Source organism: Eriocheir sinensis, chromosome 39 (genome assembly GCF_024679095.1).
Source record: "Eriocheir sinensis breed Jianghai 21 chromosome 39, ASM2467909v1, whole genome shotgun sequence".
Taxonomy (NCBI): domain Eukaryota; kingdom Metazoa; phylum Arthropoda; class Malacostraca; order Decapoda; family Varunidae; genus Eriocheir; species Eriocheir sinensis.
In genome coordinates, this window is record NC_066547.1 from 3,744,460 (window position 1) to 3,761,959 (window position 17,500).

Here is a 17,500-nt window from a genome sequence, read left to right on the forward strand (position 1 = left end):
TGATACATAGATGGAGAGGCTTGTTAAGGGACAGGAAAATAGACGGACACAGAGGCTGATTGACGTAAAGAAAGAGACAGACAGAGATGAAACTAATTGACAGATGAAGACAGACAGACAGGGAGACAAGTTAACAGATAGACACAGATGGACAGAGACTAATTGACAGGCAGAGACAGACTGAGAGAGAAAGATGGAGAGGTAAACAGACAACCAAAACCGACGTTATATCTAAAAGTACATCAATTATTCCCTTTAATATTATTACTTTCCATTTTTATTCGTTTTCTTTGTTTACTTATTTTTTTAAAGGACCGAAATGAAGGGTGACAAAGGCTTTACTCTCAACCCTTCCTACCCCTCTCCATCCCCTCCTCACCCCCCTCCCCCTCCCCTTCATAATAACGAGTAGTAACCTTGAGTCTCAGTGCCCCCCCTCACTCCTCTCACCCACTCCTCACTACTTCCCCCGCCCCCCGGAAGCTCTGGCGGCGGCGTTAACAGCAAGTTTTTCTTCGAGTTCCTTCTTTTGTAACAGCGGCACAGGTTTCTTGCGTGAGGCCGTCTGTGATAGTGGTAAGGCTTCGGGCTAAGTGGGTAAGGGTCAGTTCGACAGTCCAACGCAGCCATTGTTAGCGTCCAACCCAAACTATATTCATACATACATAAGTTAGGTTAGGTTAGGTTAGGTTAGGTTAGGTTAGGTTAGGTTAGCTGCTTCCACGTGTATCCTTAGTTGTATAATCACACTCTGTATTGCCCGAGGGTTGGGATGGCATGTTCCTCCTTTCTCCTTTGTTGTTTACTTGCAACAATAAACTATCAATCAATCATTCTCCCCTTTGTCTTTCTTCGCAATCTCCTCCACCTCCCCCTCTTCCTCTTCCCCCTTCTGCTCTTCCTCTTCGTTTTCGTCTTTCTTCCGCTACCTCCTCCTCTTTCTCCAATACCTTCTTTTCTCCCACTTTTCTCGCTGTCTCTGTTTTCTCCACAATAATCCGGTTTTTCTCCTCATTATCAGATACTAAAAAGTCTTCCTGTGTGGTGTGATAAAATTTCATCCTTTTTATATCAATCCCAAACACAATACAATGAACTTCGTAGTGTTTTGTGTTTGTTTTGGGAGCTTACGAACGTGTGCGCCCAACCCAAACTATGTGCTCCACAATAATCACGCTTTCTTCCCATTTTCTCAATATCAAATACTAAAGAGACTTCCTGTGTGATATGATTAAATTTCACCCTTTTTATATCAATCCCAAACACAATGCAAGGAATTCTCGTAGTACTTTGTGTTTGGTTTGGGAGCTTACGAACGTGTGGTATGGGACTGTGAAACTGGCCCTACGTGAATTTGGAAGACATACGCTAGGGAGGGTTTTGGAAGTAGATGAGTGTGTTAGTCAGTGAATTAAGAAAGGGCCTGGAAGAAAATAAAGGAATGGTCTGTGATAAGCTAAATGGAAGACTTGAAACAAACACAATACAAGGAATTTCGTAGTATTTTGTGTTTGGTTTGGGAGTTTACGAACGTGGGGTACTGGACTGTGGAACTAGCCCTAAGTGAATTTGGAAGAGACATAGGCTGAGGAAGATTCTGAAGGAAGTAGATGAGTGGGTTAGTCATTTAATTACGAAAGGGCATGGAAGAAAGTAAAGGAATAGTCTGTGATAAGCTAAATGGAAGGCTGAAAACAGACATAAGTGGCAGTCTGGGAGCGGTGAGTAGCGGGCACTTTTTCTGCACTTTTTGTTGCCCTTGAGCTGTCTCCTTTGTTGTAAAAAATAAATAGATAAATAAAATAAAATGATGAACGGCCTTGAACTAAAGATGTACGAATGGATAGAAGTAAATGGATGTTAAACACTTTACTAGAAAATGATTACGTGAAATAAACTGAAGGAGGAGAATCTGGATGAAAGAAACGTCAAAAAATATAATGGAGCCACTGAAAAAAAAAAATAATCAACTCTTAAAAACAAAAGGAAACTATAAATTTGACCGCGTAGAAGAAAAAAAAAAAAAAAAAAAAGAACACCACTCTTCTAGAAAATAATGACCTGAAATAAGCTTTAGGAGGAGAATCTGAATATTGAGTGTCAAAAAACATGATAAAGCCACCGAAAAAAAAATAATTAACCTTCGAAAATAAAAGAAGAAAAAAGGCAAAAGGAAACCATAAATTTGACCACCGGCGCAGTAAAAAAAAAAAAAAAAAACGTAATGACAAAAAAAATAATAACAGCGTAAAAGGACCGCGACTTAAGAATGAAAAAGAGAATGTAATCAACCACATTGGCGGTCATAAATTACAAGGTTAACGCCCTCGGGGGAAAGCTAACCTCGGGAGGGGAGAGGGGACGGGGAAGGAGGAAGAGGAGGAGGGCGACCTTGAGATGAGGAGAGAAGAGGAGGAGGAGGAGGAGGAGGTGTGTATGTGAGTGTGTGAATGTGTGGGGTGTTGGCGGAAGATGAAGGCGAAGAATAAGGAGGAGGAGGAGGAGGAGGAGGAGGCGTGTATGTGAGTGTGTGAATGTGTGGGGTGTTGGCGGAAGATGAAGGCGAAGAATAAGGAGGAGGAGGAGGAGGAGGAGGAGGAGGAGGAGGAGGAGGAGGAGGAGGAGAGAGAGATAAAGAACCCCGGGGATGACCTGTGGCGTAGTAAAAGCGACACAGGTGGAGTTTAAACTGGATAAATTCAGATTCAACAGGGACAGGCAAAAATTGGTTTAGTAACAGAGTGGTGGATGAGTGGAAGAGGCTGAGCAGTCATGTGGTGAGTGCTAATACAATTGCCTCATTAAAAAATAGATTAGATAAATTCATGGACAGTGATATCAGGTGGGGTTAGATTCACGGGAGCTTAGGTTCTAAAGAGCTGCCTTGTACAGGTTTACCGGCCTCTTGCAGACTCCTACGTTCTTATGTTCTTATGAAGAGGAAGAGGAGGAGGAGGAGGAGGAGGACGAGGACGAGGGTAGGACAAGAAGAAGAAGCTCCTCGTCCTCACCTTAAGTACGATTGTTACGACTTAATGTTCCCGTGTGGCGAAGAGGTTTATGGCGTGTAACTACGTCGTTTGGGGCGTGAGAGAGAGAGAGAGAGAGAGAGTTATACAGGCAGCCCTCGTGATCTTTCTGTGTCTGTTGATAGCGCCGATGAGTGAAGTCTCCATGCTGTAAGATCGCCTACTCCTCCTCCTCCTCCTCCTCCTCTTCTTCCTTCTCCTCCTCCTCCTCCTCCTCCTCCTCCTCCTCCTCCTCCTCCTCCTCCTCCTCTTCCTCTTCCCTTCTTGCATCCTTCTTCCGTTTTTCCTCCTCTTCTATCGTTCATCCATCTCTCTTTCTCCTCCTCTCCCTACTTCTCTTTCTCCTGTGCCTCTTCCTTCTATGCCTCCTCCTCCTCCTCCTCCTCCTGCTCATTCCTGCTCACTCGGTCGTGTCAGCAGAATCCTCAGGTAGCGGCGACCACACGTCTTGGCTCCCTGATTCATGCCCGCTCACGCCCTCCACCCCCTTCCCTCCACCTCTCCCTCCACTCTTCCCTCCACCCCTTCCTTCCTCTCTTCCTTTCACCTTTCGACCCTCCCCCACCTTCCATTCCTTTTTCACCCCTCCGCCCTTTTTCCACACCCTTGCTTCCTCACATCCTGCTCCCCCTCCTCCACCCCCCCTTTCCTGTGTCCCCCTATTCTTCTCTCCCTTCCCACATAATCTTTTCACCCCCTCCACCCTTTTTCCTCACCCCCTGTTTCCCTTCTCACATCCTTCTCCCTCTTTTCTCTTCCCTATTCGTTCGTGCATCCCCCTTCTTCCTCCTTCTCTTCTTCCTTTTCCTTCTATGTTATCTTGCATTGTTTTTCTTTAATCCTTCCAGCTTTCCCCTATGTCGTTTTTCTGTCTTCCATCCTTTCTAGATTATCCTCTTTAGTCTCTCCTTTTCCCTTACTTTCTTCTCATTCTTCCCATATTTCCCCACTTACTGTCTTACATCCCCTTTTTCTCTAATACGGACCTCTATCCTCTATCATTCATTTTTGCAGTTATCTCTTATTTTTCTATCTATTACCCCCATTCTCTCCTATCCTTAATCGTCCCTTCATTCACTCTCCACTTCTTCCTTTCCTTTCGTTCTTACCTTTCCCTCCACATGCAACATCCTCCTCCCTTCCCCTTCTCACCCATGCCCACGTTCACCTCTAAGCCCCATCCACCGCCTCATCTCATCCTACTCAATGCCTCTTTCTCTACACCACTCAGTCACCCTAACCAACGCCCAGTCCTCTAGAAGCCTTGGCCCAGTCCCACACCACCTCAAACCGGCCTCTCCCGCATCGCCTTTACACAAACACGCACTGATAAAACTTCTTAGGACAAGCGCCGTGTGTTGTCAGCGCCGCGGAAACTCTCAGGCAAGCTCTCAAGACTTCGACCCCGTTTTCTTTTTCTCGGTGATCGGAGTTTCAGCGTCTGCGTCAGGCTTGCGCTCATGAGGCCGCGCAAGAGTTCCTTTTCCGTGATCTCCGTCAGTCACGTACTTGTGGTGTTAGTTGTTTCGTGTAAATGGTTGGGGTAAGGAGTTCGTGGTTGCGTGTGTGGGTTTTCAAGGTGAGGAGAGGAATTAAGTGTATAGTGGGTTGGAATTTACTTGATTTTTAGTAGAAAGGAGGATCATATTATGTTGTATCACGCAGAAAGATTGGGCTGAATGCCCTTACTATGGATTCCAATGCTAAATATCGCTTCGCTCTACTTTTCTTGCTGTTATCTGTTTGTTTCTTTACTTTATCTTATGTTATTGTGTTCCTTGTTACTTATAATGTTCTCACTATGATTGTAATTTTATAAGATTGAAGTCATTACCGGGGGTCACTGAATTGATGTGGAAAATGTGAATTGATGGAGCGGATGATAAATTCCTGTTCATTGTCCTCCTCCTCCTCCTCCTCCTCCTACCAGAGTTCCCTCGTCACGCACCCTTTACCCTTTGTACTCTGAGGATGGAAGAGGGAAGGAAGAAGCGTAGGAAGAAGAAAGAAGACAGGAGGATGATTAACATAAGCAAACACACACACACACACATATCGTGAGACAGACAGAATAATGATGATGGCAATTATGATGATGAGTTTTTTTGGCTTTAAAGTTATCATGGTCTCTCTCTCTCTCTCTCTCTCTCTCTCTCTCTCTCTCTCTCTCTCTCTCTCTCTCTCTCTCTCTCTCTCTCTCTCTCTCTCTCTCTCTCTCTCTAAACAGTCATTAATTCTTTTGTCTTCGTCTTTTCTTCCTCAAACCTCCAATTCCTTCTTTTTCCTTGTGTCAGCCTCTCCGTCCTTCGTTCCTCCTCTTCCTCCTCCTCCTCCTCCTCCTTCTCCTCCTCCCCCTCCTCCTCTTCCCATTCACACCTGTAGTTACCTGGGAGTCCATAACCATCTATCGCAACGCATTCATTCACACCTCCGAGGCAAGTGTGTGTGTGTGTGTGTGTGTGTGTGTGTGTGTGTGTGTGTGTGTGTGTGGATATAACAAGCTCGTTCTAAGTCATGTCAGGAACAGTTGAGACCCTGACTAGGATTCTTTTTTTCCCTCCCTCCCTCCCTCTCCCTCCCTCTCTCTCCCTCTCCCTCTCACTTATCTCCTCCACACACGACCTTGAGGGAGGGTGTCGTAGGCAGCCATCTGGACGCCGCCGCTGCGCTGCCTCGCCTTTTATTCTCTTTTAGCAACAAACGCAACAAGCACCTTTGATTTGCGTACTTCAGTCATAATTACTTCATTTTCACTAATTATTTACATACGTTCGCCTCAGAGGTCGTATGTTGGTATGAGGGGGGAGGGTGACTGATTTTGTGGGGGGGTAGGGGGATGACTGTGCGTGTGTGTGTGTGTGTGTGTGTGTGTGTGTGTGTGTGTGTGTGTGTGTGTGTGTGTGTGTGTGTGTGTGTGTGTGTGTGTGTGTGTGTGTGTGTGTGTGTGTTTTACAGCAAAGAAAGCAAGCAGCTCAAGGGCAAATATAAATGACAACAACAACAACAACAACAAAAACGTTAATTATTGCTCCTATAAAAATAAGTATAGACGAGTGTATAGGAAAGTATAAGGAAAGTATTGGAAAGTATAGGCAAGTGTATGGGAAAGTATAGGAAAGTATAAGGAAAGTATTGGAAAGTGTAGACGAGTGTGTGGGGGGAGGAGAGGTTAGAGTCTGTGTATGTGTATGTGTGTGTGTGTGTGTGTGTGTGCGGGCGCAGTAGGAGGCGGCGTCGCAAGATGGAGCACCTGCCAGGCCCGGGTCGCAAACACCGTGTTTAGCGCCTGAGCTCACACTCCTGAAGGTCGAGGCTGTAACTGGAGAGGTCACTTATCTGGGGGTCACGTGCAGACACCCGCCAGTTGATCTTCGGCCCCGCTTAAGGACTGCATCTGTTCCAATCCATCCCTTCCGAGTCTTCTTACACACACACACACACACACACACACACACACACACACACACACACACACACACACAGTCCCCCCTCCTCACCCGTCCCACCCCCACATACACTAGCCACTCCCAACACCTCACAACAAGCCAAGCGACCAAGACACATTAGTTAATAAGCACTAACACATCTACTTAGAGACGAAAGATAATATTGCACGAGGTCACGTAAGGCGGCGTACTGAGCTAGGCGTCCCGCAAGCCCCGTCCCAGTATACGCCTTTTTGATAAGATTCTCGTGGAAGTTGCTGGGATTCTAATGAACTCTTGTGATCCTAGTGATAGTTTTACTCGACTTCTGCACTTTGAACTGGTAAAATCACCCAAGAAAGCCCAGTCAATCTTCTCAGTGGCCTTGGAAAATAGTCATAATGGAAGCCCGATACGTTTAATTAAAAATACGGACCAACAAGCCTTCCATGAGCCCTGCGGTGATTGCGTACTTACTCGAGGAAGTGCGTGATCTCCTGTCGGCTGCAGTTGGACCAAGTGATGGGCACTGCGTCGTTGGTGAGGTGCGGGGACATCACGTGCTGGGAGGTACCGTACTGAATCTCGCACCCGTTCTGTGGCCCGTCGTGGTTCATGCCAAAGCTGAGAGGGAGAAAAAAGAAAGAGAGGTTATGACAAGTTAGAGTCACAGAGAGGAAGAGAGAAAGGAGGTCAGAGTTAGGAATAAGTTGTGGTGAGATTACAAGTAACTTAGAGCGATATGAAGCTGAAAGGGACAAAAAAAGAAAAAGAGGTTATGACAAGTAACAGTCACAGAGAGGAAGAGAGAAAGGGGGTCAGAGTTAGGAATAAGTTGTGGTGAGATTACAAGTAACTTAGAGGGTTATGAAGGTGAGAGGGAGCAAAAAAAAAAAAAGGAAGAGAGGTTATGACAAGTTAGAGTCACAGAGAGGAAGAGAGAAAGGAGGTCAGAGTTAGGAATAAGTTGTGGTGAGATTACAAGTAACTTAGAGGGTTATGAAGGTGAGAGGGAGAAAAAAGGAAAAAAAAAGTTACGAAAGGTTGGAAATACAGGTCAGTGAATGAGGGTCGATATTTTTTTTACATCAAAGAAAGCGGCTCAAGGGCAATAAAAAGAGTGAAAAAAAAAGAAAGCCCTCTACTCGCCGCTCCCATAAAAGACAAAAGTAAAGAGTAGCCAAAAGAGAGGTCAATTTCGGGTGGTTTATGCCGAAACTGAAAAGAAGAAAAAGGAGAAAGTCATGGAAAAGGTTAGACATATGGAGTTAGCCAGAGAGGGAGAGATAAAGGAAGTCAGAGTTATAGAAAGATATTATAAGATTAAAAGAGAGTAAGAGAGTGTTATAAAAAAAAGGGTTGAGTAAACTAGAGAATGAGAAAAATATAAAGTCTCAGTAGTGAAAAGTTGTGAAAGGACTGAGAGAGAGTGAGAAAGTGTTGTGAAAAGTAAAGAAAGGAAAGGAAAGTGATATATAGAATGAAAACTATAGAAAACATGTACAATAACAGAAAAATAACAGAAAAATACGAACAAACGAGAGAGAGAGAGAGAGAGAGAGAGAGAGAGAGAGAGAGAGAGAGAGACGTCTAATACCATTGTTATGTTTACTCTGGAGATGAAGCTGTGGGCGTAAGAGGACGTGGGACTGCGAGTGATGGAGGAGGAGGAGGAGGAGGAGGAAGAGGAGGAGGGAGAGGAGGAGGAGGAGGAGGAGGAGGGGGAGGAGAGATTGAAGAGGGTGGGGGTGAAGCTTAGAAAGAGGAGGAGAAAGAGTAGAAGGGGAAGGTAGTGTTTCGTTGACGGCTGTGTTTTGTTGAGGGAGGAAGAAAAAGAAGAAGAGGAAGGAGAGGAGGAGGAGGAAAAGAAGAAGGAGGCGGTGGAAGAGGAGGAGAGATCAAAAGGAGGTGGCGGTAAGGAGGTAGAGAAAGAGGAGGAGGAGGAGGAGGAGGAGGAGGAGGAGTAGAAGGGGGAGAGAGAAAGACTTTCGTTGATGGCTGTGGGGAGTCGAGGGAGGAAGAGAAGAAGGAGGAGGAGGAGAAGGAGGAGGAGAAGGAGGACGAAGAGGAAGAGAGATCACATGGAGAGAGGCGGTGGGGAAGTAGAGAAAGGGGAGGAAGAGGGAAGAAGAAGAAGAGAAAGAGGAGCAGGGAGGAGGAGGAGGAGGGGAAGAAGCAAAAAAGGGGGGTTGGGTGAGTCAGGGGTGAATGAGTGAGTTAGTTGACATATCGGGGACGCTGCCATAACAAGCCTTCGCCTCCTCTATACTCATCATTAACTCACTCCTAAGCCCAGTATTTGCTGACCTAACAAACGTCCTTCATGCGTGTATCTTAATCATGGCGTATAATACATCATCTTCGTGGCGCAATGTATAGTGGAAGGGTTATTTGTTATTGTTGCTGTTATGTCAGTATTTAAATGTCTGTCTGTCTGTCTACCTAACCGTTAATATGTTGGTCTATCTCTCTGTCTATCTTTCTACCCGTCTCTATCTGTTTGTTTTTGTTTATCTCTAACTATCTATCTGTCTATCTGTTTAATGTCTGTATACTTCTATTTTTATCTATTTTCCTATCAGTCTATCTGTTTATCTGTGTCTATTTATTTCTATGTATCCTTTTATCTAGCTTTATTTACCTTTACTTATCTTACTTTACTTATCTTCACTTATATCTACTTTTCTTTTATCCATCTATTCAGCTATATGTCTATTTATACTTTTTTTTATTGATTCCATTCTACTCCTCGTTTTCCTTTATATAAGTTAGCCTTGAAGTGTAGGAGGTTAGGAGTCGAAGTCGATTCTACAACATCGCATCACATCCCTTACGAAGATCCCATTACCCACCACAGGCCTTTAAGGAGACGGACACGAGCGCTGTGGTAAAGTGCCCTTCCCATCAGCGCATGGCCGTGACCTTTCTCTTCGCCATGCTGTCATAACTCTCTCAATTCGTACACGCTGCCATTATTAATCTACGCCCATTGTACTGTTTGCGGAAAGTGACATCATCGTGGAGGTTTCCGTTTCATGGTCTTCAGTGTTGCCAAGTAAGGGAGGAGTCCGCATGTGTGGGCGTGTTGTAACGTTGACTTGAATTCGTATTACTGAGGGTTTGATTTCATGTTTTATTGTGCTTTTTTGAGGGTATAGAAAAACGAGATTGATCCATACTCTTCTAACAGGGAAATGTTTGTGTGTTAATCTGTTATTGGCATGCCTGTACGTTAGAAATATGTAGGGATAAGGAAAGAAATAAAGGAGAACGCCTTGGCAGTGTTCTGTAGACGGACTTGTAGGTTAACTACTGTATAAATTAAAACAATGACAAAAGAATAAAAACACCAAACTAGAAGATATAAAAGATAAACCTCAGTGTACTTTTATCGGTATCAAGAAAAGCACCAAAGAGAAAAACAATGTTCAGAAGGCAATACAGCAATTCAAGTTTTCCTGAGTTTTCCTGAGCACGTGGTTATTGGCGATGGTGTCCGTATAGGCCTTCTGTAGCCACGTGTGTCCTTGGCTGACGCAAACACATTGATAACGTTCCCGTAGATAAGGAAACCATCTACTCAGAACCAAAGATAAAGTTTGTACGGACATAGACTGATCGGCGTCGACTGATAGATAATAGGAAATTCTTGTGTTATCAATAAGAAGAATGGAACAAGGAAGGATTTGGCAGCGAATTCGATTATTGTTAGAATTATGAAACAATGGAATATAACAGACAAGGTGGAACAGTATAAAGAAAGTCATGTCTATAAGAAAACCCAAGAGAAAGTGTTAAAACAAGCTGGAATTTCATTTTTTTTTTTTTTTTACAGCGAAGGAGACAGCTCAAGGGTAAAAACAAAAATGATATAGATAAAAAAAAAATTGCCCAGTATATCGCTGTTCGCCAAAAATGTAAAAGGGAAAGGGAGCCACGAAAACACACTCACAATACAACACTACACACACCATACACTCACTTACAGGAATTAGCGTGAGAGAAAAAGAAAGGTACAAAAATACACTCTTAACCTTAACTCTCAAAGCACACTTCACACACGTATGGGCTTACTCATGACACGAAGACACACTCAGACCACAACACACACAGACACACTATACACTTACTTATGTCCAAGCTCGTGGGCGATGGTGTAGGCGATTTGTAAGCCCGTGTCCTCATTCACGTTGCAGGAGCGTTGAGGCTGACACATCCCCGCGATCTCGGAGACTCCGAGCGTGGCGCACCAGTCCGTCACACGGCTGCAGATGTTGTACCTGAGAGCGGCGGCGACGAGGAGGAGGAGGTGGTGGAGGGGCGCGGCGCAGGTGGGCAGCAGCGGCGGGCGACACAAGTTGAGGTGAGGAAGAGATGAGATTTGGTTATTTATTTTGTATGTGAATTTATTATTTTCTGCTTTCTTGTTTTTCTTTCACTATTTTTCTGTCTGCTTGTCTATCTATGTTTCCTCTTTAGTTGATTAATTGATGTGTTAATTGATTGATTGTCGTATTAGTTGACATTGATTGACATTAAGAGAGACAGAGACAGAGACAAAAAGAGACAGAGACACAGAGGGACAGAAACAACGAGAGACAGAAACAGAGGGACAGAGACAGAGAGACAGATAGAGAACCATCCCAAAATAAAAATAGAAAACAACCCACATCGAATACAGCATTAAACCAAAACAAAACCACAAATCACATGCAAGAAAAGAAAGAAAACAAGAAAAAGAAAAGGAAAAGACACCCCAAATTCAAATATCACCCAACAATTCAATAATAAAATCCGAAACAGTGATGTCATACGCAAGAATAAGACGAGAGGAACATTGTCTTGCGTTCACGGTTAGATCAGGTAAATATGAGATGCTTACGAGACAGGAGGTGATTATGGGAGAAGGAGGATGAGGAAGAGGAGGGGGATGTGGGAGCGGTGATGCATGGGGAGTGATGATCGTGGTGATGGTTTGGGTGGAGTGGCAAGGGTGATAGGTGGGTGTACGTGGGTATTTAGAGGGTGCGGGTGTAGTGGTGGTGGGTGGGTTGGGGGGGATGGATTCCTACCTGGTGAGGAGAACGGCAACATCGTGGTGGTGTGGGTGAGTCTCGTTGCTCGGGTTGATCATCTCCTGCCACTGACAGAAGCTCCTGAGGGTGTCGTCCGCGTTGTGACTGATATCCAGGGCCTGACGATGAGAGGAGAGAGAGAGAGGTAGTTAGATTAGGATAGGAATGGGTTGAGTATGAGGAAAGAGAGACAGATTAGGTTAAAGTAGATTAAGGTAGAGTTAATTCAGTTTAAGAATGGTTAGAGTAGGTTTGGATAAGTTAGGGTTAGGAGAGAGAGATGTGGATAGATTAGGATAGGAATCGGTTGAGTGAGAGGAAAGAGAGATAGATTAGGTTAGAGTAGATTAAGGTTGAGTTAGTTCGGTTTAAGAATAGTTAGAGTAGGTTAGGATTTGAGTTGGGTTTGGTTAGGTAGGGTCAGTGTAGGTTAGGGTAGGTTACGGATGCGATTTTTCAGTTTAGGAAAGGCTAGATTAAGTTAGGGTAGGTTAGGGATGAGTTAGTTCAGTTTAGGTAAGATTAGAGTTGGTTAGGGTAGATTAGAGTTGAGGTGGGTTGTTGGATTAGGGTAGAGTAGGTTAGGATTGAGTTTGGTTTGGTTAGGTAAGATTAGTTTAGACTAGGGTAGATTGGGGTTGAGTGGGTTAAGTTAGGATAGGTTAGGTTTGGGTAGGTTGGGGTTGAGTTGGGTTAGGTTAGGGTTAGGGTAAAGTGTGAATCCGGGACCCACCTCGTACTGACTCTCCTCCAGCAGCATAATCCTGACCACGTGGATGTTGACAGCGTTGCCGATACTCGCGTCGTGGTACACACTTGACACCTGCAATTGACAACAACGCTCCCTTAAAACACTTAAAAAAAATCCTAGTCGAAAGGGATAGTTTTTTGGGGGATGGGAGCGAGAGGGGGGTCATTCTGTGTATATTTTCGTTGTTTTATTGGATATGGCGTTGGATTTTGAATGGAAGTTGATGATTTGTTGGTGTGTGATCGAAGTATTTCATTCATTCTCCTTTATCATCTGTAAAAAAAAAAATCGATCCCTTATCTTACGATCACTGTATCGAAATTTCCGTCAGGTTCATGGCTAGAGTTCTCCGCCTTTTTTGCTTTGCTCTGTGATTCCGTCTGTTTTTTTTGTTTTTTGTTTTTTTTACGTCTGAACCTATAGCGCCAGTAGGCTTGCTTGAGAGGCCTGGATGGTAGTCAGCCCCAGCCCGTCATGGCGCAGGCAAGTGTTTATAGTGGCGCCATCTTGTCTGTAGGGAGAAGTGCGCATATGTCTGCTTTTTTTTGTTTTTTTTACAGCAGGGGAGGAAGCTCGAGGGTAAAAAACTAATACAGGAACTAAAACGCCTGCTAGATGCCGCTCCAACAACAACAAAAACAAAAACAAAAAACAAAACAAAATAACGGGAAGCCAGAAATTGTTTTATAATTTTTTTTACATGAAATCACCCGAACTGTATTGAATGACGCCACTTTTTTTTATAGCAGGTTTTTATGGCATTTTTTTTATGGTTGTCTCTACTGAATGTGGTACTTCCCTCATTATCTCTTCTATTTAATTATCGGAGGCGTCGTAAACATGCTAGGTAGGAGCGATAAGGGGTCAGACATGCAAGATGAGACGCGGAGGAACGTGGAAACCCAATAAACACCCACGAGTACTGAGGAGAACGACCCTGTTATCTTGTCCCCTCTGCTAGTGTTACCCTGAAAAAAAAAAAAAACTATTGGAGGAACAAACCGGATTCCTTCTTTTTCTTCTTCTTCTTCTTCTTTTTCTTCTTCTTATTTTTCTTCTTCTTCTTCTTCTTCTTCTTCTTCTTCTTCTTCTTCTTCTTCTTCTTCTTCTTCAATCTCTGTGTTTCTTGGTTGGAGTGTGCTCCTCCCTAATAGACTATCAATTTATATATTTATTTTCATTCTTCTCATATTTACTCTTCTTCGAGCTCTTTGTTTCTTGGTAGCAGTTTCTTCCTCTCTGTCCTCTTGCCCTCCCTTCTCAGCCACGCCGGATCGTTTATTGTAACACCTCGATTTTACCGTAGGATGTAAACGCTCACTCGACGCTGCCACTTCATCGATACCTAATGGGGCTGCGTGTGTTGGTACGTGTAATGGTGCTGTTCTGTGTCCCGGAGTAATGTACTATCTCCCGTCACAGGCTCAAGGACCATTCTGACGGAGATGTGCACTAAGGCCACGCGCAGCTTTAGCATGGGCTCCCTAATTTATCTTAATGATGCTACAGAGGCGCTTGTTAGTAAAGGCATCAACCCTCTTCCTCATGTTATCATTCAGTCTTTAACTCTCACAAGGAAAGAGATAAAAGTTTTCCGATGCGTGTGTACTTGAGCAAACGAGAGAGGGATGGAAAAGGAACAGGAAGCATCAACTCTCTTTTACGTGTTACCATTCACTGTTTATCCCCCGCAAGGAAGAGTAGCTAAAAGTACGCACGTGGGAAATCATTTTACTTTTGAGCAAACGGAAGATAAGGATTAAAGTAGAAACAGGAAGCAGCAACTCTGTTTTACGTGTTATCATTCACTGTTTATCCCCCGCAAGGAAAGAGTAGCTAAAATTACGCACGTGGGATATTATTGTACTTTTGAGCAAGCGGAAGAGAAGGATTAAAATAGAAACAGCAAGTAACAACTCTCTTTTACGTGTTCATCTCCCACAAGGCGAGAGCTAAAAGTACCCACGTGTGAGATCATTGTACTTTTGAGCAAACACGAGAGAGAGAACCAGAAAACAGGAAGCGGGAGGAGTAAACATTAAAACGCCGCGCTTCTCCGCACTGCTGGCGCCACCTTGCGTCCGCCTGCGACACCTGAAGACGAGTTTGTTTACCTTCGCCGAGACCCCCCGCGCCGCCGCCGAAGTTGTGAGTGTCTGACCGGAATCTTTACTTTTTTACCCGTATTCTTTCCTGCACCTCAACTCATTCACTCGCCACATGAGCAGGAATACAAGACGCGTTAGTGGGTGCAGAATTACCAGCCTGACATGTGTAGCACTCAGCAGAGGCGTGAGTCAGTACCTAAATGTTTTCCCGCAGCTGTGTATTGACATGACCGCTGCCAACGCTCATTTTTCTCTCGTCCGTACCCATCAAAGTGTGTGTGTCTGCTGCGAGGTTTACAAAGTGATGTGTGTTCTCAAGTGGGCGTGCACGTGTGTGTGTGTGTGCGTGTGTGTGTGTGTGTGGAGGGAGCCTTGCTTGTCCATGGTAATGCTACACGACAGGGAAGTCACGTGGTATTTAGTCAGCTTACGAAGATCAGCTGTCCGCGTCTTCAAGCCAGATTTTCTTCCAAGATCAAGGTCAAAGATATTACAGGAATACCTTGGACGGAGAACCTGTGTAGCCTCAGCCTGTCACTACCATTAGCAAAGACGATAAGGGAACGTGCAGTGTGTAAAGGGCGTTCACAGTTCACTATAAGCTCTGGTACGAAATATAGGTTGCATTAGTTAGATTGTATCATAGTTGCATTGATGTTGAGGTCAGAGGGGCTTGTTACCATAGATCTGCTTTTCATGAAGGTGAGGGGGGGGGGTGAAGCCTTTGAATGGGACTGTGTTAGCGAAATGTTGAGTGCTTTGTGTAACTTTTTGTTTTAATTCTATTTGTTTAGGTACCTTTTTTTGATTCGTTCCACCAGCGTTTTCCTCTTCCTTACTCGACTAGGCTACTTTTTACTTGTGGATTTAATGTTTTTTCTTTTTTATCGTTTGCGTTGGTAGATGTTGAAGGTGATTCCATTTATAAAGTGCTGGACTCTATTCATTTAGTAACATCTTTCTTTTTCGTTAACGTGTCTCTAATTTTGTTTGTTGTCTCATCTACTCAGGCTTCTTACTTTCTATCAATTCATATTTACTTTTATCATTATTATTGTATATATTCACTTTTCTTGAAGCTTTGTTTTTTGTATGCAATATGTTCCTCTCTAATAGCCTATCAATTCATATTTATTTTTATTATTCTCTTATTTACTTTTATTCTTGAGCACTATGTTTCTTGGCTGCAGTGTGCTCATCCCTAATAGCCTATCAATTTGTATATTTATTTTCGTTCCTCTCGTATTTACTCCTCTTCTTCGAACTCTGTTTCTTGGGTGCAGGTTATTCCTCTCTGTCTTGTCCTCTCTCCTTCGCCACGCCTAAAGTGAGACTCAAACAAGCCCTCTCATGCGCCCAAATGACTCATGTTATGTTTGTTTTGTTTGCCTGCATTCCTGAGCTCGCGAACACGGTTGAGAGACAGGACTTGATCATCTCCTTTCCCTCCTCTCATCTTCTCTACTCATCTCCTCCCCCCTCCTCTCGCCTCTCCCCTCATCTCTTCTCCTCCCCACTCATCTTTCCACCTTCTCATCTTCCCCTTTCTCTTCTTCCCCCTCTCTCTTTTTCCCCCTTTCCCTGCTTCCCCTTTCTCTCTCCTTCCCTCTCTCCTTCCTCTCTCTCCATTCCCTCTTTCTCTCCTTTCCCCTTTGTCTCCTTTCCCTTTTCTCTCCTCACCCTTTTCTCCTTCCATAACTCTTTCTCCCCCTCTTTCCTTCCCTCTCTTTCCCCTTTCCCCTCTCTCCTTCCCTCTTCTCTCTTTCCCCCTCTCTCGTCTTCCCTCCCCTCTCTCCTTCCCCCATTCCCCCTCCCTCCTCTCATCCATCCAAGCACAAAATTATTACTGCAAAGCTTCACTATTTTACTATGCGAGAAAAATTACTCCTGCTTTTAACACCATTATCCTCGCCTCTTAACCTCGGCCCTGAGTCATGATTACTCAGGCCATTGCATATGAATACTCGACGAATTATAATCTTTCCTGGGCTTAACTATTACATTTTTCTCCACTTTGTTTGGTTTGTGATTTATTTTTTCTTTCTTTTTGTGTTGTGTTGTAGAATTGCTTTGTGGGTAAACTGTATGTAAACTTGTGCCCTCAACCATTGCTTTTTCTTTTCTTTTTTCTTCTTTTCTTCTGTGTTTTCTTTCTTTTTTTTTTTTGCGTCTTATAATTTATGGCTTTTTGTGTTATATGCCTTTATTCTCTTCTTCATTTTTTCTTATCTTTCTTTATATATATTTTTTTGGTTTTCTTTGTGTTTTATGAAGACTCGCTTTGCACTCACTATGGCTGAACTCTTACCTTTATCCTCTTCTTTATTTGATTCTTTCTTTGCAATTTTCCTCTTGTGTAATATGCAGATTCACTAAACTATTCCCTTCATCTCTTAATGGCTTAACTTTATCATTCTATTTATTTATCTACTTGTCATTATTTTCCCTATTTGATTCTTTCTTTATTATACTCTAAGATTTATATGCAGACTCGCTTTCCACTTTCCATGGCTATACTTTCAAGAGGAGGGTATCAGGACACCTCTCCTCCCGAAATTGACCTCTCTTTCGGCCACTCCTCAGCACTCTTTTTAGGAGCAGTAAGTAGCGGGCTTTTTTTTTTCATTATTGTTTTCTTTTTTTTATGCCCTTGAACTGTCTCCTTTGCTATAAAAAAATACTAACTTTCATTCTCTTGTTACTCAATTATTTCTTTATGTGTCTTGTTCTTATAAGCAGACTAACTTTACACACATCACAGCTTTTAACTTTTGCCTTCAATCTTTCTTTTCTCTTATTCATTTTCTTTGTGGTCCTTATCTTAAATGCAGACTCGCTTTCCACTTTCCATGGCTTTACTAACCTTCATTCTCTTGTTACTCAATTCTCTGTTTCTTGTTCTTATAAGCAGACTAACGTTACACTCATCACAGCTTTTAACTTTTGCCTTCTCTCTTTTAGTTTTTCTTTGTGGGCCTTATTTTATATGCAGACTCGCTTTGTACTCACCATATTCATCACCGTGAGGATGTAAGTGGTGAGGTCCTCGTTGGAATAGTAGTCAACCATCTTCTTATCCGCAACCACCGTCACCTCCACGTTCCTCTCCTTG

The 17,500-nt window shown here is 43.5% G+C and overlaps 1 protein-coding gene and 1 long non-coding RNA gene across 2 annotated transcripts in view; one reads left to right on the top strand and one right to left on the bottom strand.

The window, feature by feature from the left end:
- The window catches only part of LOC127008882 (A disintegrin and metalloproteinase with thrombospondin motifs 7-like), a 131,209-nt gene that overhangs the window by 25,210 nt on the left and 88,499 nt on the right, over positions 1 to 17,500 (bottom strand). Inside the window, exons 6-10 of the mRNA XM_050881325.1 lie at positions 17,398 to 17,500; positions 12,263 to 12,352; positions 11,527 to 11,648; positions 10,585 to 10,734; positions 6,932 to 7,078 (exon numbers count right to left, since the gene is read on the bottom strand). The exon at positions 17,398 to 17,500 is cut by the window's right edge and continues 121 nt beyond it. Coding sequence (XP_050737282.1) covers positions 6,932 to 7,078; positions 10,585 to 10,734; positions 11,527 to 11,648; positions 12,263 to 12,352; positions 17,398 to 17,500 — 612 coding nt within the window. The remainder of the gene's footprint in view (positions 1 to 6,931; positions 7,079 to 10,584; positions 10,735 to 11,526; positions 11,649 to 12,262; positions 12,353 to 17,397) is intronic.
- LOC127008884 (uncharacterized) overlaps positions 1 to 17,500 on the top strand; it is a 115,659-nt gene that overhangs the window by 10,583 nt on the left and 87,576 nt on the right. The window contains exon 2 of the long non-coding RNA XR_007761402.1: positions 10,651 to 10,817. This is a non-coding gene — a long non-coding RNA (uncharacterized LOC127008884). The remainder of the gene's footprint in view (positions 1 to 10,650; positions 10,818 to 17,500) is intronic.